Source organism: Scophthalmus maximus, chromosome 22 (assembly GCF_022379125.1).
Source record: "Scophthalmus maximus strain ysfricsl-2021 chromosome 22, ASM2237912v1, whole genome shotgun sequence".
Classification (NCBI taxonomy): Eukaryota; Metazoa; Chordata; class Actinopteri; order Pleuronectiformes; family Scophthalmidae; genus Scophthalmus; species Scophthalmus maximus.
Genome location: NC_061536.1, coordinates 5,852,378 through 5,876,180, shown reverse-complemented (window position 1 = coordinate 5,876,180; position 23,803 = coordinate 5,852,378). Strand labels below are relative to the sequence as shown.

General features: G+C 43.9%; 1 protein-coding gene across 13 annotated transcripts; it reads right to left on the bottom strand.

Annotated features, from left to right (window-relative positions):
• Window positions 1–2,137: 2,137 nt before the first annotated feature.
• Window positions 2,138–23,562, bottom strand: nfyc (nuclear transcription factor Y, gamma). Of its 13 annotated transcripts, XR_004786912.2 has the most exons (12): window positions 23,354–23,480; window positions 12,054–12,163; window positions 11,828–11,899; window positions 10,766–10,879; window positions 9,229–9,324; window positions 7,899–8,075; window positions 5,549–5,617; window positions 5,005–5,157; window positions 4,597–4,701; window positions 4,427–4,486; window positions 2,772–3,955; window positions 2,138–2,611 (listed from the first exon to the last, which is right to left on the bottom strand). XR_004786912.2 is itself a non-coding variant. In XM_035621421.2 (11 exons), exons 2-11 carry the CDS (start codon window positions 12,150–12,152, stop codon window positions 3,836–3,838), a joined length of 1,065 nt encoding a protein of 354 aa, XP_035477314.1. In that variant the 5' UTR covers window positions 12,153–12,163; window positions 23,354–23,480; the 3' UTR covers window positions 2,695–3,835. The 13 variants fall into 13 exon arrangements, 12 of the variants coding, with proteins under 12 accessions (XP_035477314.1, XP_035477320.1, XP_035477318.1 ...); XM_035621421.2 differs by lacking the exon at window positions 2,138–2,611 and having other exon boundaries at window positions 2,695–3,955; XM_035621427.2 differs by lacking the exon at window positions 2,138–2,611 and having other exon boundaries at window positions 2,695–3,955; window positions 11,828–11,896.
• Between the last annotated feature and the right edge of the window lie 241 nt (window positions 23,563–23,803).

Genomic DNA, 23,803 nt, shown 5'->3' with positions numbered 1-23,803 from the left:
TTCCTTCTTTGTAACATTGTTTTTTTCCTTCTTCCTGATGAAAGACTTCAGAGGGGACTTATCTTCTTCAGAGAGAAGGAGGGAGCAGGGGGCAGTTGAATTGTTGATACAGTGTCTGTTGTGGGTAAATGTTGTTGTGATAAGTCTAGTTCTAGTCTTTGGAGAGATGAAATTACATTGTTTCAAAGAGTCCTGCATGGGAGCAGGACCCCCCCCCCCCCCCATCATGTAGATGCTGTAAAAGAGTCAACTGACATGAAGCAGCTCTCCTGCGTCAATCAATGTGACACCTTCAGCAACGGGAATGAGAAACGCGTCAAACACAGCATGCAGTGACTCAGGAAAGGAGTCAGGAAATTACAGTAGGTTGGGGCAGAGACCACTCTCAGTGGCTCATTCATAAGCAGTCTAAAGATCCTTTGTGGCTCACTACCGCTTTTTTACAGAGCTGACTGAGCGTGCTTCTGCAGCGTGTTACCGACAACATTCAGAGGGGTGGAAGGGAACTGCAGTGTAGACACTACCTCACCTATGTCAGGCAAAAACCTCCCTGAACCATACGACTGTAAGCTATAAAAAGACTCAGTGAGTACGCACTGAGTCTTTATACAGACACAATAGAGAGTTGCCAGAGAGAAGAATGCATATGTTGAAATGGACTTTGGGAAAGTAAAAAAACAAAAACATTTTAATTAAGTGAAAGAAACATTTGGAGCCTTTTATCTGAGAATATACATTCTAAATAAACTCAAAATTTAAAGTCTTTTCTTCACTATGGGAACATGTTTTTTTTATATCCTGACCAACAACCTTTCAGGTTTTCTGATACAATTACATTACATTACATTATGTAAGACATTTTTCTAGATTTTTAATGTACTGGAGAATTGTTTTGCTGCTGACTGCACAAAGTGGCAGGACCTGGGAAAAGCTTGTATGATGGTATGATGGCGATTAAAGCTATCTCTCCCGACACAGCACAAAGACAGGAAATCAAATTAAAACACAAAGTCCATCCACTCCTGTTATGGATTTATTTCTTTGCTAACTTAGTGAGGCCAACCGGTGTTTTGGCCCAATCACAAGGTCCAGGCCACAGCCAAAGCAGTCAGCCTCAGTTCATCTGGCCAAGGTTGCCTTGATCTGACCAGACGGACCAGCCAAGAAAAATACCAGTGGACAAGCCTTTCACGCTCGACTTAAGCTCAAACACTCTCACAATCCTCGGCCCTCTTATAAGAGCGAGCCAAACATGAGTCTGCACTCATTAATGCAGTTATTGTTTGGTGATTAAGTCGATCAAGAAAGGGCCCTCCGGTTTGAGTAGTGTTTACTTGTGGCTTTGATGACCGTGGTGCACGCAGACAACTGTGTAGTGAGCGCTCAGTATGGTTGCATGTGTGGGGAAATGTGGTTTTTTTTTCTTTTTTACACAGCTAGATGGGAAAGTACTTCAAAGGGACACTTTTTGAAACTTTTGATCTTTGACTCTCGACACTGACAGCGTGCAAAATGTGACCTTTTACTTAAAAGGGTACTTAAGGCAAGGTGGGGGGGGGGGCACCATGCATCTCGCCACATACCCCCGTTTTCTGTGCCGCCATAATAACTTCTCTTCCTTTTAAGATTGAGGTCGGATAAGGAATGCCGTCTGATCTGTAGGAGCTGAGCGGTCTCCGGCCAAATAACTCGTGACTCTATTGTTAACCGCTTGTCCTTTGTGGCGCTTGAGGAGGGCAGCATAAATAAGATTAGTGGCTTTCATACAGTGTGGTTTGGGGTGCATCGTGGCGGGATATTGATCGCACATTTTTGCCAGACAATTGTGGCGCTATGCACTTTGGATATGTCTATACTCAGTAAACAATGCCCCTGGTGAAAGACAGTACACCTGTGTTCGGCAATAAATCAGGTGCCCTACTACATACAGTCCATCAGCGGCACCTACACTTTATTAGATCAGTTCTGCCCTCTTATGGCCATTTGGGAAAATAGCACAGGCCTCATAAACAAATAGAAACGCCAACATTTCCCTGTGTCCATAATTATAATGAGTCTCTTTTGAATATTTAGCATTAGCATTTAGTCTGTTTCTATTTCATACCTATTAGATAAAAGTTACTGTAAACATAAATGATTATTTGTAAGATGAGATTTATTTTTGTATTTCTGAGGTTTACTATGGAATTGACACAGCCTTAGTAATTATCATATATGGTGTTACGTTAATTTATTTAGATCAGAAACAATGTCACAGGGTGCACCTTGCCTGTCAAATTATTGCTAAGATACATGGAGTGATATTTCAGTTAATGTGCAGTGTTCAGTTGTCCTGCAGTTTGAGAAGGACATTAAATGGTACCTGAGTAACAACAAAGAAGCTCTGCCCGTGTTTTCTCTCACCCACAGCCCAAAACCCCATTCATTTACTATAAGTAAGAGTGGAAAATAATAACTCTTACAACATTTTGGGCACTGGTGGAGAGATGTGTCTACCTGAAAATACAGTCGTGGGCTGACTGGGCTGGTTCAAGTCTTATCTCTTGGTGCTGTAGCATTTCTCTCCTGTCTCCCTGTCTACTGTCCACACATAGCAAGTTGCTTAAGTCCCCTAAAACAGAATAATAAGCAACAAAGATCAGTACATTACAACAAAAATTCAGAAAATACTATTAAAAACATGTCTTAGACAAGTTATGGTTTTTGTTTTTATTTTTATCACGAACAAAGTTTGTTTACAAAAAAAGGAACGTCAAAAAAACGGAACGTACCTATCTATTGCATGTCATGCTGGCAGTTGGAACTACATGCAAAAACAACAATAAGAACATTAATAATCATTACTGTACAAAAATGATGGGGAAGGCAAAACATTGTTTCTAACCCAAAAAGAAAAAACATTTGAATTTTTTTTTAAACACAAAAAAGCAGTGTTCTATAAAAGGGGTGTTGTTTTTTTTCTCCAGGTGGAGTCATGTGTTCGTACATGAGACGAAACCCAGGGCACAAGACTCCTAAACCACCCGGGTAGACAAGGTGGTGTGAGACTGCACAGAGGAAGAGAAGAGCTGCTCAAAGGCGGAGGGGTGAAGAAAGAAAGTGAATAAAGAGACAAAATGGAAGTATAGAGATAACTGGTCTGTGCTCAACACACAAACACACAGTTACAGATTGAAGCCCTTACAACATAAAAGTCATGCTTCATCCCTCAGTGTGGAAAATGACATCACTAAACCTGTAACTTCTCTAGATCCCTTAGATTGAGTTACGGTTAAACAGTGATATCTGAGGTATATGGCTTCATTTCATTCATCAATTACATGACAAACGATGAAGAAGGGATGATGAATCACACGGCTTCCCTCCATCACAGATATCACCAGATCGTGGACACAAGGGACGGACAATTTCCCAATTAATTTCCAAATGGGTAGCAGAAAAGGAAGGTGGCAAGAATAAAGCTCACAACTTTCTTATCTTTTTAAAGTATTTGAAGTTCAGAAAGACAAGTAGAATGGGGTTGGTTGGTGGAGAGACAGTTCACTGTTGCAGTTGATGCATATTTCTTTACAGATGTGGGTGGCAGAAGTACAAAATCGTAAACATATCGAAGCATGTGATTGGGAAAGAGTCAGTGTCCCTTTGGTTTTTGATCCAGTGTACTAAAATTTATTACCCTAAAAAAATGAGTGTTACAAGATTACAGGTCCCCCGTCTAAATGAGCAGTGCTTAAAATCATTGGAGTTGAACTTCCTTTGTTGGACTTGGTGGCAACTGATGGCGTCATGTGGGCACACGTGAGTGTGTGTGTGTAGTGAAGGTTCCTGGTTGGGCTCATTCGGTGCTGACCTGCGTGGCCTGCACGTCTGTTGTCTGATTGGTGGACTGAATAAACATTTGTTGGGTCAGCTCCTGTCCCGCTGGCATCGTCACCTGCTGAATCTGATACAACTGCTGTGAATCAGAGAAACAGAGGTTTAAGGTTTGTGTGTTTAGATGGATTTTAACAGGGTGACATGGTTACAAACAATGTTTTAAAAATATATTGGGTTATAACATAAGGCTGCTTCTCGGATAAAACATATTTTATTTGATTGGGATTATAAAATGAATTCTGACTGTGGTATCTGTACGTTAATGCTTGCCTGTAACTCTGTTATTGCATCCTATCTTGGCCAGAATACTCTTGAAAAGGGGTAATTTAATCTCAATGAGGGTTTCCTGGTTAAATAAGTAAATAATACTATAATTAAATTTTCCTTCATGCAGCACGTCAGCTAGTTGGCAACTAGGTGTCCGCGCGAGTTAAATTAACAAATGCCAAGTCAGGTTTCTCCTGGCAACAAACCAAAAATCCTGAATCCAATATTTAGTTCAAAATGTCAACGGCTCTCACACACTGGATACATTTGTTGAACTTGTTACCTGTCCATCAGTAAACTGGTTGAATTGCTGCTGTCCTTGCTGTACATCAGCCTGTGTGATCTGAAAGCAAAGCAAGTTAAAACAATAGTGAGTGTCGTAAATATTTGGATATTGGATAATTGGCTTCCTGAATGCTAGTTTAAAATGTATTTGGCTGCCGTCGTGATCACCTGCTGGGTGTTGGCGAGAGTCTGAATCTGTCCCTGGACCACTTGTGCTCCGGAGACAGGCTGGGCTAGACGGATGTATTGTAGCTGGCCCGTGTTTAGTTGCACCTACAGTCGACCGACACAAGGGGGAGACAAAGCTCGATTAAGAGAAAAGGTCATTGGAACGCAGAGGTCACAGCCATTTTCCTGCTCTAGAAAACAGCAGCAAGAATGATTCACTTTCCTTTGGTGAATCTTTATGTTTATAAAATGTATGTTTTATGGCTCCCGGCAAACCAACTTTGCTTTACTTAAGCCATTTCATCTTTCCTTCTCCCTTCCGCACACCGCTTGTCCTTCTTTGCTCCCATCACCAATTCCTCCCCTAGTTCCAATCATTTTCTTTTCCAGCTTGATGCCATTTCTTACCGGGATTTGCTGAATCTCTCCTGTGTTGGTGATGATCTGCTGCATGACCTGCATGGTCTGGCCCTGGGCTTGACCTGTCTGAGCCTGACCCTGAGCTGCCTGGACAATCTGTACCTGTTGGCCCTCACCCACCTGCATGGCCACTGGCGCACTCTGATGGAGAGAAAGGAACGGAGCGAAAAAAGAAAGATAAAAACAGAAGGAGACAGATTAGAGGCAGAGAGAGAAAGAAGCAATACATTAGATGTAGTGTAAGACAAACTTCCCTGGAATGTGATTTTATATATTAAGTCTGTTTAAAGATCATTAGTCAGACACAGAAGACACAGGGACATTAGGTGACAATGCATGTTTCAAGACCTCCCTTACTTCTGTCTGTCACACTATCCAGGGTAAGGCCACCTGATCTCATGCAGTGGCCTCCCATACAGGCTGCAGTCATCCGAGCAGGACAGAGCTCATAGACACCAGTAACTCCTGAGTCTTGGCTTCTGTCTTTTTTTGGCCAGTGATCATATAAATGCACGTGTTCATGAGTGTTTACCGTGATGGGTGTGCCCTGTGACTGCACCTGCACCTGCTGTAACTGTTGCATGGTGGCACCTTGCAGCATCTGATGGCCAACAGGGTAGAATGAGAAAATGAGAGAAAGACACACAGTGAGAAAGCAGCGACAGCAACAACTTAAAGCACGGATGTAAGCATGTGTGGAGTCAGTGTATACATAGACAGCTTAAATGCTAATGCATTAAACGGTGACATGAGCAGCAAATGACACCTAGGGGCATGGTTAAGAGATATGCAAGTAAAACTGGAGAAATGACAAAGGCCAACTGACAAAAACAGACAAACAGCAGGTTTTAAAAAAGGCATGTACATCACTGTGAAGTTAACGGCAACATAATTAATGCTAACTGGGGTTTCATAAGTATTTATGAGACAGTTGGTGACCTGAGAGAAAAATGACAGAATTGGTACAACAGTGACAAATATTGGCGCTGAAAGCTCAGTCTGAACACTGACAAAGATCCACATGTAAAGGCTATGAAATGAGATGTCTGCTCATCATCGTTCATCATTCTATAGCTGCTCTCAGACATGTACTGAAGTCCAGACATTATCCTGTTGTTTTTTTTAGTTTGAGAATGCAAATGTCCACAAATGTTGCCCTGGACATCTTCTGGATATTTTTCCTGCCAGCCGCCTAGTAAAATTGTCAGAAAATATCCAAGTGAGTCCATGAGAGAATACAGCAGGAATCGGAAGATTTGTGGCAGGTGAGTGGACATTCATCATAGGCGCCACTTCTCACCTGAATGTTCCGGAATATTCCTGCTGTTGTGAACATGTCTGACTCGGACAATGTCCTGCTGCGTTCTTCATACGTGAACGGCATACTCCAGAAAAGGTCCAGGAAATTCAGTTCATGTCTGAAAACTGCTCAACTTTCTTCATCTTTGTGTGCGCTTTAGGACTTTCTGCTTTACACCACACTCCACAGACAAAGTGTATTGTAGCAGACGTGACATGTGCCAAGATCCAAGTTACAGGATCCAGAATTCGTTTACATCAGTTAACATTTCATGTTTCTATAATACAGAAACGATTGATAGCAGGAAAACAAACCTGCACAAGGGAACAATAAACCAAATACCTTTTACATTCACTTACTTACTTAAGGTCCACCTTTTCAGTGTTCCCAAGTAAATAGGCCACAATTATGTGTACATAAGGCGAGTGTCACAGTGCGACCTCCCTGCTCCCAGCGGGGAATGCAGCAGTAGCAGCACTGGTGAATCAAACCAGCTCTTAATGACTATGACAGCTCAGCTAAAGGCAGTCTGCTGAAGCAGCATGTAGCACCACAGCAGCGCAGCAGCACAGCTACATAACATGCAGAGACCAGGCTGGAGGGGGAAGCCGCTTACAAGCAAGAGTAGTCAGAAAGGGGATCATTAGGAAGACAGACAACTGAACGGTGTTCCTAATTATGCTTGTTTATTATCTTACTGTTTAGTGAAACACTGGGGAATGCACTCTCGCTAGTGCTAGTCGTGTGTGTCCACTTTTTGTTTCTTTCAGCTTAATTTTAGTAAACTGCACTTATGAAGGCAAAACACCATTGACTATATGATTTAAAAAATTCAACCATGATGCATACACTACAGCTGTATAGGTTTGAATTTTGCAGTGTACGATATTGCAAAAATAAACAGAGCCTGATAGCACAATTTCAGATCAATCCGCTGTAAAGTTTTTGGGGTCCATAAACATAATTCATATAAGAAAATAGAAGATTAATGAAATATTTGGGCGAGCAAAGTGTTCAGATGAAATGTTGCCTCTACAGGCTTTTAGAGGGATGTTGGGAGATTGGTCAGGTCCTAAATGTGAGCTCACACTAATGTCAATAAAGGCACGATGACCCCAGTCACAAGCCTTTTGCCATGGGATTCCCAGGACTGGGTGGAGTTTAAAATGTGCTACTTAACACAACTGGGGAGAGGTGATCAATAAATTCAAATGTCAAGCTGTGGTTTCATTTTGTCGCAGCTTTGTTGAAATCTTGCTGTGTGTGTCCTTTGTACTCTGAGGTGCCTTGTGACAAACTAGGCCTGGGCAATATGGCCAAAATGTTTTATAAAGATAAAGATTTTCATATCAGTCGATAATCGATAATTAATATTAATGATTTTTGTTCCTGAGTGAAGGTTGTGGATTTTAACTCATCTTTATGGGTAGATATTATATATTCTACCTGCTCATTATGCTTGTGCAACATATAATCAATATAGCGATATATATTTCATTTTGATGAAAATGTTACTGTCATAATTATTGTCACCAGCCCTGTGACTCTGTGAAGAGCTCATGAGACAAGGAGCCAGTAGTACCTGTCCCTGCTGTGGCTGTGCGATGATGATCTGTCCAGGCTGGATGGTTGTGGCCGTTTGTGTGCCGGGTTGCTGGCCTTGTTGTGTTCCCTGCACCTGTACAGCTCCGGGCTGCTGGGCCAAGGTGAAGTAGTACTGCACCGGCTCCGCTGGAGCTACCGACTGACGCATCTCCTCCTGAAGGCGAGGAACAAAAACACACACACACACACACACACACACACACACACACACACACACACACACACACACACACACACACACACACACACACACACACACACACACACACACACACACACACACACACACACACACACACACACACACACACACACACACACACACACACACAGGAGAAGGTCTATCAGTCCATTACATCGGCATGAATTATTTTTGCAGGTGTAACGGAAGATAAGACCCGGCCTGATAAATAACTGATGGGATGTGGCTGAGGAGGAGTAATGTAATCTGGACACAAGCTCCATTACAGGCATCATACTGGTCAATACCACCTGGACATATGCAAGACTGAACACATGTTTTTACTCAGATCAGCCAAGAGCAATTTACACAAAAAAAACTATTAAACCTTGGTAAATTCCATGCATGATTAGTCTACTGAAACTAATGTAACATTTATTGATTTATGTATGGAAATATTCTCTCTGTCTGTCCTCTCTGGGCTGGGTCAACCACACAAATGCAGTGGCTAAGCACAATTCAGCAGGTTAAATGTTTGCTGGCGTAGGGGCTTGAACCCAGCTCTAACAATTGACCCTTGTCATTCTGCTTCATAACTGAGCAGGACTTCATCTTGATGAGGTTTCTCCATCACCAGAAGCGTAAACACCCCTCTCCCAGCTCCATGACAACACAGCTGAGAGTGTAGGATGTTTACAAGCCTGGAGACAGTCTACTTGATATAAAACATTTGGTGTACAAAATCTTTATAGAGTACATCGATCACCTGCTAACCTTCAACAGACATCTCGCTCTCCTTGTTAAATTAGTTCCTTGAAGGGACATGTTTGATGTCATGATAGTACTAGTAACTATTAGCTACCAACTGATACTGCTAGTTGCCACTAGGAGGTTACTGTTGGCTGTCAGAGGCAATGAGATGCTGCAAACATCCGACTGAAAGCCCTAATTGTCCAAACCCCAGCTTCCAGTCAAGGATGTTTACAGCCCCTCCAGGTTGCCAACAATGGAAAAGTGCCTGAAACCGAAGTGATCAGCACTTCTGCCTGCACTTTGGATACACCAACAATTTGCCCATTACTGTGCAGGTCATGGGACTATCCTGGAAGTGTGTGTGTTTCCCTACCTGTCGTTTAGGAGGCTTCAGGTCGTCCCGGGGCACAATGTCAATCAGGAAGTCAAACTGGTCGAACTTTGTTATTGCCATGGCAATGTCGTTCCTCTGTAAGCATAACAGACACAGAAGGTAAAGTAAGTTCAATAATGCAAACTCAATATATGCAGCAAATTATACATAATCACGGTCAACACTCGAAATAGCAAGAGGCTAAATTTGAATTGAAATAAAGTTTATAATAACAGGTATGTGCTTTGCCAACTAAGCTCAAAGAATCAGTTAGTCAACAATTAATTGGCAACTATTGGGATAATAAATTGATATGGTGGATTTCTTTTTAAGCAATGATACCAAATATTTGCTCTTTCCAGTTGCCTTTTTTTTTTTTACAAATCTTCTTACATGTAATAGATTAAACAACAAATCACGGAAAGATCAATAATTGATAATGACAATAAAAGTCGAACCCCAAGATAATTTACATGAAAGTTTAACAACCTCCTTTTTTAAAAGGCAAACAGATGAATAAAACCAACCCGCCCTCATGAGCACATGCTCTGCTGCTATACACCTTCCTATATCCATAGCAGTGTGCTGTCTCTGTGGAATTTTCCACAGGATATTGGTTGTCAGGACCCCCATTGTGGCCCTCCCTGCACTGGACTCTATTTATAGTAGCTTGATTAATATCTGGTAACACCAGGTCACATCTACACTTGTTCTATTGATGGGCGTTGCTATGGTGACCCCAATTGGCGTGCCCTCTTCACAATAGGAATCGGGCACTCCACATGCGTGTGTGTGTGTGCGAACATGTGGAAATGATGGCACCCTTATCTCTTAATTAGATGGGAGAAATACACACATTCATTGTATTAAAGGTTACAAGTTCTTCATTTGTCATATGTATAAATGTAATTGACATGTAAACCAGCATATAGAAAGTTAAACAGTGCATAGTTTATTGCTTCAAAAAAAAGGAATGGGACAGAGATAAGTCAAGATAACAGGAAAGTGAACACACTTCCAAAGTAGGTCTTCAATTGTAACTCTTCTTTTTTATCCCAGTCTCTTTATCTACCTGCGTTGGTACACAAATATCCATGGGCTGCTAATCTCTCAGAGGTATGTGAATGGATAAAGTGGACTTAAGGGCTTTCAAGTTCTGCTCCCCAGTCTACCCCTCTTGACATCCAGGTGAGACAAACTCCAGCCTGAGTTTTCCCAAACTGCTCCCATCACCTTTTGCTTTGCGTCATTCCAGAGTCCATCTTATTCAACCTTGGGACAGCGGCGCAGCCAAAATGGCACCGAAGGGAAAAGTGGGTCACAGGCGGCTGCCTGGCTTTTTTTTTTTAAGTCAATGGAGGGAGAAAGAACTAAACAGAAGGATTGTCCTCAAGGGGATGCTGGTATGAGGCCTCTCCTTGTATATACGCACAGAGAACCAAATGTCAACTAAATGCAAGGTTTGAGAGAAGAGTTAAAAGAACGAATCAGTGAGAAAGAGTGTAAGAAGAAAGTGGAGAGAGAGAGAGTTACTGACCTGTAGTGTGCGTCTCTTGTTGTCCTCAGTGTGGATCCATGCTCTGAGGGTGAGCTCTGTGATGAAGATCTGAGCTGCCTTGGCAAACAGGACTGGAGCCTCCGCACTGATCATCTGTATCACGGAGAGGGAGTGGCACTTGGTTAAAAACATTCGCAGACTAGTAAACATCAATCACACATAAGCTATAACATGATTCGCTCAGGAGTAACAAATGCTGGATTACATTCAAAATTATTAATTTTCATCCCACTGCTAAGCAGGAGAATGTCATTATTCATCGCCGAAACACTTTTTACATTTATAAGTCAACTTCAAACCCTCCTTTGTCTGTGACAACAGCTCTTCTTAGTTGTCAAATCACTGGTCTGCAGGCCCAAGCGGTGCTAAACTGCTTAGCTTGAAACTCACACTTCTTCATATTGAGTGGCATTGAACTCTGACCAGGGTCAAACAGTAACTGGTTATTGGTTATTAAGATGGACTGTGATAATTTCACTCTTCTCACAGGTGCTTGTACACACATGCAGTAAAAGCTACTGTATCAGAGCTGACAGAAGGGTCTGGTCTTCAGATATGTTAGTGATATGCTGATCTCTTTACCACTAAAAGCCGCTGCTTAACTAAGGAGATAGTTCCCTTGACACGACACACACGCACATCAGTAGCAGTCTAGCTACAGACAGCGTGGGGTGGAGTTTGAATAGACCTTGTGGACACGAGGCCCAAAAGCCAGGGATGACCTCAGGATATCTGAAAGACCTGCATTGGTATCAAAGTTCAACAACTGATAATATCTTTCCATTATGAAATAATCTTCGCTGTTGAGTAGATCAGGCTATTCATGGGCACCGAGTGGTCTGAGGAAGAAGGTTACGTTAAGGAGGGTTATCATTAAGGCCTTAAAAATTAAAAATTTAAAAAGTACACTGTATGAAAAGGAAAATGTAAGTAAAATGGAAGTCAGGAATATTTTCTCACTTTCATTAACATTGTGACATAGGGCTTGTTAAATTTTTTTTAAAGAAAATATAGTGTAATTTATTTAGGGTCTGGTCTTACTTTGACATCCTCATCCAGCTTCATAATTTTCTTGATTCGAGCAAGAGGCAACTCCTGCACGCGGAAATCCTTCTGGAAGCAACAGATGGGTGATCAGGAAGAGAAACAGAATAGAGAACAAGACATTTTGTATAATGTACATTTGAAACCATATAAAACCACTGAATCCTAGCATTGTATTCGCTGGTATGTGAATGTCTTGTCAGTTCCCGTGAGCGTTACGTACCACAGTGAGGTTCCTGATCTCCTCCATGACACGAGGCCAGAAGGACTGCAAGGTTTGCTGAGCATCGCTGCCCCCGGCTCCAAACGCATCTGCCGACATCTTCTACTCTGCTGCATGGAGACATGACGGGGTCACGGGGCGAAGAAAGGAAGAAACAAAATGTTGATTATTAAAATGCGAAAACAACAAAGATATTATGTGAAGATCAGAGGAGACGACAACAGGACACGTTTTTTTACAGTGTCGGTACAAGTCAGGCCTGCGCTGCTCAGAGTTCTTCCCCAGTGTCAGAAACACAAGTCCTATCGCAGCCTATAATTATAATACAGTGAAATCTAAAATAAAGCCCCAACAGGTTTCTATTCTTGTCCTTGTGGGGTGTTGATATGCCCACAAACCCACCACCAGACTGGCTACATGCTGCCTGATTATGAATGGCTCTATCACCCTCGGCACATAGCTGCAGCTCCTCTGCAAACACATGCATGTCATGTGCAAGGCAAATGCTGCTTGTGACTCCATGCAGTGAGAACGCATGTGAGTTTGTGTCAGAGTACGAATCTCCTGACAACAACAAGGTCCTAGTTTTTTAAGGGAGGCGCATTCTGAACACACAGACATACACTTGCGAACTAATAAAAGGTTGTAAAGTGAAATAAAGCGGCTGTTACACATACATGCATGTGGACATAAAAGCTTGCTTCTACAAGGGGTCTGACAGTTTGAAAGCGGATCCAGCAGGTTACTATGGCATGCCAGGAATCTGCTGGGGGAATATTGGCCTGTCTGCCTGCCTGAGCACGCCGAGCTTGGCGTGTCGGGATCGCACTCTTCCCCTTAACTCCCCACCTCAGTAGATTCAGCAGAAGGGAGAAGAAAACGAAATGGGGGGTGGGCAGAACGAGAGATGAGTGTGTAGAGCTACACTCAACAGAGACGAAGCGTGTTTGTAAATGTTGCTGAGGAAGGGGTAGTGCCTCGTCCAGTTCAGCATTTAACCAGCACTAAGACAAAAAGTGCCAAAGGCTTCAACAGGGGGAGGTAAGAGACAGACATGGCCGCAGTAGGACTGCTGTGCAAACTAGTTATGTGGGTCAAACGAGACACAAAGAGGGAGACGGAGAGAAAGAGAGATGTGACGGTACAAAGAAAAAGAGTGTTAGGAGAAAAAAGGGGAGAGGGGGGGTCTCCTCTTTATCCTCTCTTCCTTTTCTCACTCTGGGCCAAGAGGCATGAATGGCTGCAGCTCCGGTCCAGCTGACAGACCAATACAATACAAAACGACAGCCCTTCAAACACTCCATCAAGTATCTCCCACCCTAGGTTCTGTTACAGTGGGGTTGTTTTGACTTTGGGTCCACTTTAGCTCCTTTATTCACACCAGATAAGTGCAGCGGTAAATATTTTACACCAATAAATCACTAATTCACAATGCGAAGGGCTTTACCTGATTGATCTTTGAAAGGCAAGATGTTAAGATCGGTTGGGTCGCTGGCATTTGTGTAAGTTAGTGAATAATATAGAAGGAGCACTGTTGCATCCTGCCCTGTCATTCAGTTTTCGACAGAGAGTAACCTAAATCGATGAGACAGAATGACAGCAGGATTGGCGTTATATAAATCGATCAGGCCGCTCGTAGCCATGACATGCAGGGCTAGTGATTGACCTTGACAATGTCACCCCCCCCCCCCCCCCCCTTCCTGTCTGACGCTCCAGTGTCCAGTTGCGTTGCGTTTCAAGGTTGATTAAAATCTTGCAGTCACAAGAACAATCCCAGCATTCCATGGGGCAGTGGTGACTGATGGGAATTGTAGTCGTTCCTTCCTCTGCCCAATAGGGGAACTGACCTCAGCCAGTTCTTTTTGCAGCATCTGTGCACTTTGCAGCACCGTGACCATGCAAATTTGTTTTTCTGCCTAAATGGCATTTGACCACACGTGTCAGCACTTGATTATGTGATAATTTTGATCACAATCCGTGTGTCTGCATGTACTGCCTGCCAGCTTGTGTGGCTCTTTCCTACTGTTAACAATAATCAGGCAGTTCACTTGACAGCATTACAGGCAACCAACAGGTTAATTACCATGGTAATAACAGTGAGGGGGATAGGAGTTTAAAAAAGCAAATGATGGCAATTGATAAAAAGATAAAAACCCATCTTCTTCTTAACTTCTTCAAAACTCCTGCATTTTCTTTAAAAACACTCATATAGAGAGCAGTTATTAAACCACATGCACCCCCAACCCCCTCTCTCTGACCCCGTGACCTTCAATATAAATACACAGCCGAGCACTAACCACAGCAGCAGTGGGGTGGAGGGTGACAAGCGAGTGTGATGAGAGGCAGGCTGAAGTGTGAGAGTGTACGAAAAGAAAGAACACATGAGAGAGAGTGTAAAGGGCGAAGTATCAACATGCCCTTGGGTGTCGCTCCCTCAGCGAGCTCGCGTGTTGCACTGACAGTATTCAGACATTACCATATTTCCCAAGGCTTGCATCAATGGAAAGTTTGTGTGGGAGAATGTCTTAACACACGAGCGCAGAACATGTCTTCTGCTGACTTGATGCAACACCTTCTGTGGTCTGAGTCTAGCCCAGTGAACTGAACGCCTTGAGTGGGGCCATCCACTGCACAAAGAGAATCAATTTAATTGTGAAACCACCCGAGAGCTAGTAAATGTCAACATTATAAAAGGTTGTAAATGGTCAGACAGTGTCAAGACGGCTGTATTTTATCTGCAGTGGTAAGTGCCATTTGATTATGTGTTTCACGTTTCTAATCTCTAAGTTTTGAAGAACTCTAATGGAAATCTGTTCTGAATATTATTATTATTTTTAAAGCTTGTTAGTGCAGTTTCAGTTCTGACAAACTGTTGTCAGTGTTGTGAATAACACTTAGATAACATCTTTTGAATGTACTGTGCCATTATGTAAAAAAAATTTTTTTACTGGATACAATGCATTGATCGGTCATAAATACGACAATCTCATCCATACTGCGTTGTTCTAAGCTGCTACTGTCGGCTGTATTAGGGAACACAGTGTTGTTCTGCACTGTCCATCGCTCCTCTCCTCTTCCCTGCGGTTCTGCTGTCCTTCATTGGGTCATCGAAAACAGAGAGCTGCCGGTTTCGGGTTTCCTTCGAACTCTGCTCTGTGTGTGTGTGTGTGTGTGTGTGTGTGTGTGTGTGTGTGTGTGTGTGTGTGTGTGTGTGTGTATGTGTGTGTGTGTGTGTGTGTGTGTGTGTGTGTGTGTGTGTGTGTGTGTGTGTGTGTGTGTGTGTGTGTGTGTGTGCACGTTGTCGTCATTTTCCAACACAGCAACTCTTCCTCTTTCAGCGGCTCTTTATCTCTCTCCCTGTCTCCTCTCCAGTGCTTCCCATTTCTCTGTCACTCGCGGGTGTGTGTTTCCTCTTCCTCTGTCTTACTTACTTTCACCTGATTCCCCCCTCCCTCTTCAAACTTCTCTAGGAGAGTCAATGTTGTTCTACTTGCAGCAGCTGAATCAGCACTAACGTTGTTCTCCCAGCCTGGTCCTGCATCTCTCCTCCCTCGCTGTCATCTCTGCCACCCTCCCTCTCTCGATTGCTGGCACGTCACATCGAGTGGCCACTCGCAGCAGCAGCGAGTCGCTCCAACTCTGACATCGCACCACTTTACAAATAAACCTGATAGGACCTTGGATCAGTTCAGACAGGAGACCGGAGAAAACAACAAGATAATTTCACATGACTACATATTTATTTAACTGCTGTAAAAGATTGGTATAAGAGCAAAGTTTAGGTGTAATACTCTGCAGTTAACTACCATTAATCTACTGACAACTGTCGTAAAGGGATCTTCATTTTGCTGACAAGTAATGAGGCAAGGCGAATGGGACAACCTGGCCCATTTGAGGCAGAAGAGTGAACTTTTCCCTGAGGTGTTTTCAGCACGACAATGTCACTGTGCTGAAGAGGAATTCATCTCATCCCAGATCTTCACTTCGAGCCGGGCTGACATTTCACATTGAGGAAGATGTGAATGGAAGCGAATCTGTCTCACAAGACTTAAAAAGGCACTGAATTTCTACTACTGAATTTTTCAGCACTGAAACTATGTATGTGGATTTATTTGCTTCTGAATTTAACACTTCAAAATTTCAATGACTGATTTTCAGTTGTGTTTTTCAATGTTCACAATTTCATAATTGAAAAGTAAAAAATTCATATCATATAAGTTCAAGTGTAGTGTTACCAAAATCCCCTTGGGGAGTCTTTTTTGTGTTGCACTTTGCAGACGGTCCCTGTGGCCACAATCTAGGTTCCTAAGTCAGGTTTTTGTTTTTTATTACAGTGCAACAAATAACTGTATAGTACATGGTAGTTTAGAATATAGTTCAGTCCTAATTCTTCAAAGATTTTTTTCTTTTTTACACTAGTGTATATTCATACACATGGATTGAGAGAAAATGGACAAAAATTGTGTTGACAAATGATTAAGATGAGAAGATAAAAAAGAAAAACATGTTATTCCTCCTTCAAACCACGACCTTAAAATAACCTCCCACACTGATTCTCTTCCGGGTTACTAGCTGAAACAACGGGACGCACACAGAGCAAATTTGTACCCATGGGATCTGGTTACATTCAATCAAGCGAAAGGCATTTATTTGAAGGATATAATAGCAGCTATGTGATGAGCGTTGCTACACTGACGTGTCTTTAGCAAGAGGTCAGTTTTCCACGGGCTGCTGTGTGATGCAGAATAGACAGTTCTGCAGGAAGGTCACTAAAGGTTGACGTCTGCCGGCCTGCTAAGCAGAAAAACAAGTGCAGCTCTGTTCAAACAACATACGTCCCTTTAAACCAGGATATATCACTGAACCGCTGAATATTTAACATTCAGTGTTCAAAATGACAGTTTTATTCTGATCGACTGTACTTAAACAGGTGGAGCAAACACAGCATAGGCAACAAATGTCATACTGACAAACATTCAGTTGATGGCCATAAATCAAAGGGGGGCAAAATTACAAATCGTGAACTATTTAAGTCTCACCTTGATGAACCCAATCACATATACTACACACACTGGCATGGTTACAGCATGCAGGGTAAATGATCTACTCAGGCAAAAAAAAAAGAAGAAAGTTCCCAGCCAGGAATTACAGATTAACTACTGGGAAACGCACACAATTTTCACAGATGTCGGTCCGAATGTTTTTCTTATTTAAAGAGAACAGACAGGCGTGCTCTCTGTGTCCCGCAGTGTAACATCCCTTGGGCTCGGCTGGACTGACCCAGTCGACCACATAGCCCTGCAAACTTTGCCCTTGGTTCTGCTTCAAGCCAACTCCAGGAAGTGCTAGTCACTGATCTCCCAAGGTCATTCAACAGAGGAGAGAGAGAGAGAGAGAGAGAGAGAGAGAGAGAGAGAGAGAGAGAGAGAGAGAGAGAGAGAGAGAGAGAGCGCAAGATGAAAAGAGAAGGGGAGGGACCAGGGGGGTAGAAAGGGACCGGTTTTTCAACTTTCACTGCAGCACTTGTGACCCCAGCGGTTCGGGCCATGTACTTTCTAAGAAGCTTAAAAAATATCACATACTTTACATATTAGCTATGTTCCGTATCCCCCCCTTTTGAGTTTTGCTTCTCATCTCCTGCTACATATTTCCTTCTCGTTGCCGACAGAGAGACTGCAGGGAGCCAATTTCACATTCCTGTGACCTTCATCCAATGCTAGGCCCAGTCCCTAGCAGCAAAGGAGGCAGGGCTAAAGCTACCTGCATATTACGTACTGGAAAACAGCTGACTCCCCCTGGCCGCCCGCATACACACAGTACTTATAGTGACAGTGTGCACATGTAAAAACAGGGAGGCGGCAAGGACAAAAGAGCGTGCGCATGGCAGCGGTGGTCACCTTAGTGATAAGATGAAAGGCCTAGCTCTATCTAAGAAGCTTTCTCGTGATTCGTTTACTTTTTCCTCCCCGGGTGTGCCTATGGTACAGCGTAGGGCACAAATGATATTCAAATCTCATGCAGACAGCAGCCAGCCCTGGGATTTGGCAGCAAGTGCTTCAACTTAAGGTTTATTTTTAGTCTCCGTCTATCTCCCTCTCTCGCACTCCCTCTCTCTCTTTCCCCAACGGGACTTTGTTTTGTCAAACGCACCAATGGAAACTTTCAATTAAGAAGCAAGGGAGGGGAGAAAAAGGGAGTCAGGGGCAAGTGAGAGAAGAGGCGCCCTCTAAAGACCATCAGAAGAGATCAGATCAAACTATTAGCCTCCTCTGCCCCTGAAGCTGACAGGCTGACAGTCCGTCCCCATCTGGGCGTCTGGCACTGTCGGGGAGGGGGCCTGAGGGGTCTTAAGGTCATCGCAACCAGCTGCACCTCCACCCCTGGAGACCCCCGACACCAACAGTGACAACAACACTGAGAAATATCCTCTCGGAGTCCTCCATATACGACAAATCGCCTTTCAACATGGATGCCATCTTTGCTGCTCAGCTCTGCGTCACTGTCTGGAGCCGACATATAAACAAGGACGTCCGGACGAGCACCCGGAGGTTCTGTGGACTTCGGGACATCAGTAGCATCAAGACCGTGATGCACTTTTGAGCAGAGAGTTGCTACGCACTTCTATGTGGCCGATAACAGAACACTGAGTAAGTGCTTATGTGTGTGTCGGTGTCCAAATTTAAAAAACAACTAGTGACAACAAAGATAGACTGGCATCACTCAACATTGTTACTTTGAGGACGAAAATATACAACAAAAATAAAACATGAAGAATCCACATATTTTTTTAAACCAGTCTAATCTGCAAAAAGCATCTGTGCTGTAGTGAAGTGACAACTGAGACACACGGATGAGAAGAACTCCAATTTTCCAAGGAGAGTACTACAGGACAGGAAAGGGAGGGGGACTGAGCTGAGGACATCTTTAGAGGACAGACACCGTCTCATTACTGCGGAGCGTGATGGAGAGAGAGGACATCAGAAAGTGAACAGCGGAGAAGAATTTAAGCAGAAACTCTTGACAAGTCTTTCCTCTGTGTGTTGTCAGCGGTCGGACTTACCCCTGTGCCCTTCATGGTGAATGGTCTGCCCTGTTGGAGCAGAGCTGAACAGAGGGAAACAGATAGCCCCGCTCAAATCTCCTTGAGAGCAGCGGCGGCGGCGGCAGCAGCAGGAAGAAGAGGCACAGAGGTTGACAGAAAAACTCTCGCAAGCCTCTTCACTTCCTCCAGTCCCCTGATCGTATCTACAGACAAAAGGCACTCTGGCTCCACTGGATGGCTCTAAAAAGGATCTCAGCCCGGACACACGGAGAAGAGCAAGCCCCCCCCCCCCTTCCCCTCCCCCTTCTCTCTCCCTCTACACATTGCCCTGTCTCCTTCAGCAGCCCCCCACCGTCCTCCTCCTGCATAAACACACAGCCCCGTCTCTCCTGTTCCGCTTCTGAGCAAGTCCCCTCAACTCGCTGACCTCCAGTGTCTCTCTGTCTTTTTTACTCTCTAACCCCTCTCCCTCGCTCTAACCAGTGACCTGTGCATTTGTCTTTGAGCTGACCCCTGGCCCAGCGCAGAGAAGAGGGCGAGCGGGGTATGGAAAGGCAGCACAGCACAGCCGGCAACAGCAGGCAAACAGAACAGCGGCACTCCCGAGTCACAGACAAAAATCTCTTTGCCTCCTTCCCCTTTAACATTCAAGAGTAATCAATCTAGCATGCTACATGATACTCAAACCCCGCCTCACCACCGGCTCCCGCCTCGGTCTCAGAATTTCAACCAGTGAGAAGACAGGGTCCTCCTATGCCATTGGACGCTGCACACACCAATCAGCTCTGACACATCCCCTGCTCCTCCTATTTCCTCCACCCAACCCCCTTTTACCGACAGCCAACTTCCTGCTCTAAGTTACCTTGAGCTGCAGGATAGGGGTCAGGGAAAAGAAAAGAGGAAGAGAGAGTAGAGAAGCGGATAGATGAAAAAGAGCAAACAAAGTTGTGGAAAGCTCTTCGGGGAGTGCGTGAGGGTGGGCTCGTAGCGGCTTGCCTCGGCATGGTTTGTCCTCTGGCGGCGTCTGCCTCTCCCGCTGCTGAACAGATGAGAAAGGTTCCACGGGCTGCTCTCTGACAACTGCTCTCTGCTTATTTACAATGTCAAACTAAATGTCTCTCTTGGCCCCGCCTCCTCTCTGCCGCTACAGGCTGACAGCGCAGTGATGCAGGCAGCCACGCTGGCCCTCACTGGCTAAAAGAAGTGCCTGAACGGATGCTGCATGTTGCATCCATATGATTTAAAATACAAAAGCATCCTAGGCAGACTCGCTGCCTCATGCGTGTGCACAGACATACATGTACGACACACACACACACACACACACACACACACACACACACACACACACACACACACACACACACACACACACACACACACACACACACACACACACACACACACACACACACACACACACACACACACACACACACACACACACACCTTTTGTCCTTGCTTTCTCATTCATCCTTGCTCACAGGTACAAACCACTAACATCTAGCCTCTAACCAACCTATTTGTTATAATTACATTCATTGTTCTCTTAATATTATGCAAACAGAAGAACAAATTTGTCTACACGCATGCTCACCAATTACTCCTTTAGAATATGAATTAGTTGAATTACACTTTATTCAACAAATTCTCATGAGTCTTGGGAACAAATAGTTGTGCAACTTACCGCAACCACAACATTCATCCAATGAAACTATCTATGGTGTCAATTGAATTTAGGTAAAAAGGGAATTACTGCATTACAGATCATTGTAGAGATTTGCACAACAAAAAAATGAAGAAGAATCAGCTGACTGGTGAGCAGTCACGGTACAGGGGAAAAAAACCGCATTTGATTCTCGCTCTATTTGTGGATAAACAAGACTCAAGAGATATGGGTGAAAGTCTGTAAACAAAGGCAGTGTTGTCTTGACTCCAAAACCTCCGCTAACAGCAACTTCCATAATTAAAACGTCATCAAAAAAATCCACGTCAGCAATGTCCTACAATGTCCTTCTTGTTAGCTCACTACTTAAGGTACACTCTTTTCTTACACAGTAACCTTTACTTTGGAGCACCAAGGCAGGACACTGCTGCTCATGTGCAACACTCACTGTTTAATGCACCACTGACTTCATCAGTGATTCCACGTGTAAATCAGTGTTGAGAATGTGCAGGAACATATGGTTTGATCATTGTGAAATGTTGGTGAGGGCCTCTTTTAATTGACAACTTATGCAAAAGAAGGTGGTGTGACCTGAAAGCTTTACATTGCACATTACAGCAAATCCTGACACTGAATCCAGAGAGAAATACATCAAACTTAAGAGAGGGAGAGAAGGAGAGCAAACCTGCCCCATCAATGGAAAAACCTAGGGGGGAGGGGAACCGGAAGGATGGAGAAGGACAGAGAGGAGAGTTGTTGCAGGATGGGAGGGGTAGACCAAGTGGAGAGAGGGCAAGAGAACAAGACAGAGACTCGAGAGAAACAAAGCTAAATGTTCCCTTTTCTATTTTAGTGAGGAGCACTGGGACTAGAGCAGGTACTATAGCCATCCAGTTAATGATTAGAGTGGAGCGGCACAAAGATTAATCTCTTCAGCGCGGCGCCCTGCCAGAGCGGTTCTCTCTCTAGGTGCATGCTGGCTACCCAAAATGCTTCAGCAATGACACCTGGCAAGGTCACCACTCAAACGAGACCTTCCCATGACCTTACGCTGCCCGTAGCAGGAGCGTGTTTGCTCTCCCCAACGCTGTTTAGAGATAAACCTCCAGCAGTCAAGACTATGGGTTACATAAATACACAAGCACCCTCCGGGTTGCCAGGCCAAGCCATGCATTCACCCACAAACATGCAAAATGAACACGCACAGAGCAACAGAACTGAAGTTTGCTGGCTGACTTTGCACCCACATTACTCACATTTCGTTCCCTATGGTTTGAATGCAATGCAATGATGTAACGGACTGCTATATTAAACTTGCACAGATCACGAGACACTGAAGTAAGAAGAGAACGATGATAAAACTCCAACTAAATTGTTGCAGGAGAGGCTTTGATCCTACAACTTTGGCTTTGAACTACACAGCATCGGTCTCCAGTGTCCCGACTGTGAATCAAACTGATATTGTTCTCATATTCTACTGAATATGACGGAAGTCAACTTCTCATGGGCTAAATGCGTTTTGATTTCTTTACATTGTTGGGGGGAAATAATCCAACTACAGCACCACAGTGCAGCATCATATCGAGGGACTTGTCCTGTGTCTTGTGTTATCTTTAATTATCGAGTACATGAAGTTTAACAAGACTCGGCAGTGTTGCTAACAATAACCCGAGAGTATTGGACTTTTATTTTATTTTACCGGGAATCGGGCAACTTTGATCGAAAACGCGGCATCCTTTAATACGGTGACGGAACTGGGTCGCTACATTATATATCATAAGCCAGTTGGCTAGCGAGAGCCAACGAAACCGATGCGACATCCCTGGGTAGCAGATGGAAGCACGTATTTATTGAACAGTCGAACTGAGATCGCAAAAAAAACGAAAAAACAACACCACAACATTTAAGTGCTCTGTGTCCTCATAACCTACCGGCGGTTTAACACTGGTGACGACAACCCTAAAACACACATATTTAGCACTAGTGGCTAGCGATGTGGTGATCTCTGTTGACCCGCTACTTCATGCTAACGACGGCGAAGTTAATGTTAGCTTGCTGGAGACACTGGTGACGGTTATACAGCACAGGTGACCGTCCGCAGTGAGCGTAAGATTTTAAATCGCCACTGGACAGCGAGTGCTGTCATCAAAGGAAAGTTAGCAACGCTTTCCGAAGCTCGGAAGAAGCAGTCTAACCAATAAAGACAACGTTTGGATCTGTCCTTCAGACCAATCAAACCTCGGACTAGATTCCACCAATCAAGGTTTTTAGGGCTAAGATCGTTCTGCAACTGACGCCATTCGGGGCCCCAGCAGAACTGGCCAGTCCGTCCGACGATCGCGCGTACAAGAGCCAACATGGTGGACACAAAGCATCAGTTTCCTGACCACCCGTGATCCCTTCGGCGGGCCACCAATAAGCGCCTCAGAGAGCGGGGAGGGAAATGGCGCCTATGTTCGTCTTCCAAAACAATCGTCTATTGGTCAAGAACAGCAAATGAAAAAAACGAACTAATTACCGGTACTTCCACCCAACACGGGCTCCGTTTTAGCAAACGTTCCACTCACAAAACAAATTTAATTTCTTACTCACTTTCTTTAGTGGGTTCGAAGTGAAGTCCGACTCGGCTTATTATTTATTTTATTTAACTAGCAGGGGGAAACAAGATGGCTGCTATTGGAACCGGAAAGAGTTGGACGCACGTACGTGATGACGTACATATACGTTCCCTGCGCGGCAGCGTAAGTCTCTGATCCTGCCGTTCTGCATAATACGCTAAATTGCGAGGAATATGGGAGTTTTATGAACACATGATTATGTCCTCAACTATTATTAGTCACAGAGGGTTAAGTGAGTGAGTTCTAATATGTCAATTAACATGGTCCTGTCTAGTGATATACTGTCCAATCACTCTGTACCAGCAACACAATAAAGATATTCATGTAGCTCCTGCCACTGTTGATAATTAATGCTAGCATAATAGAGTTAGTAGGACAGATTCAATTCCCAGTATTTAGTAGTTTCACGGGACCACATAATTCA

What these genes read in the sequence shown, in the direction of transcription:
- nfyc (XM_035621421.2), bottom strand. Translation starts at nt 12,152, where the DNA reads ATGTCGGCAGATGCGTTTGGAGCCGGGGGCAGCGATGCTCAGCAAACC. An exon ending in ACAAGAGACGCACACTACAG is followed by an intron (nt 9,325 to 10,765) that starts GTCAGTAACTCT and finishes TTATGCTTACAG; the next exon opens with AGGAACGACATTGCCATGGC. An exon ending in GAGAGATTCAGCAAATCCCG is followed by an intron (nt 4,702 to 5,004) that starts GTAAGAAATGGC and finishes GGTCGACTGTAG; the next exon opens with GTGCAACTAAACACGGGCCA.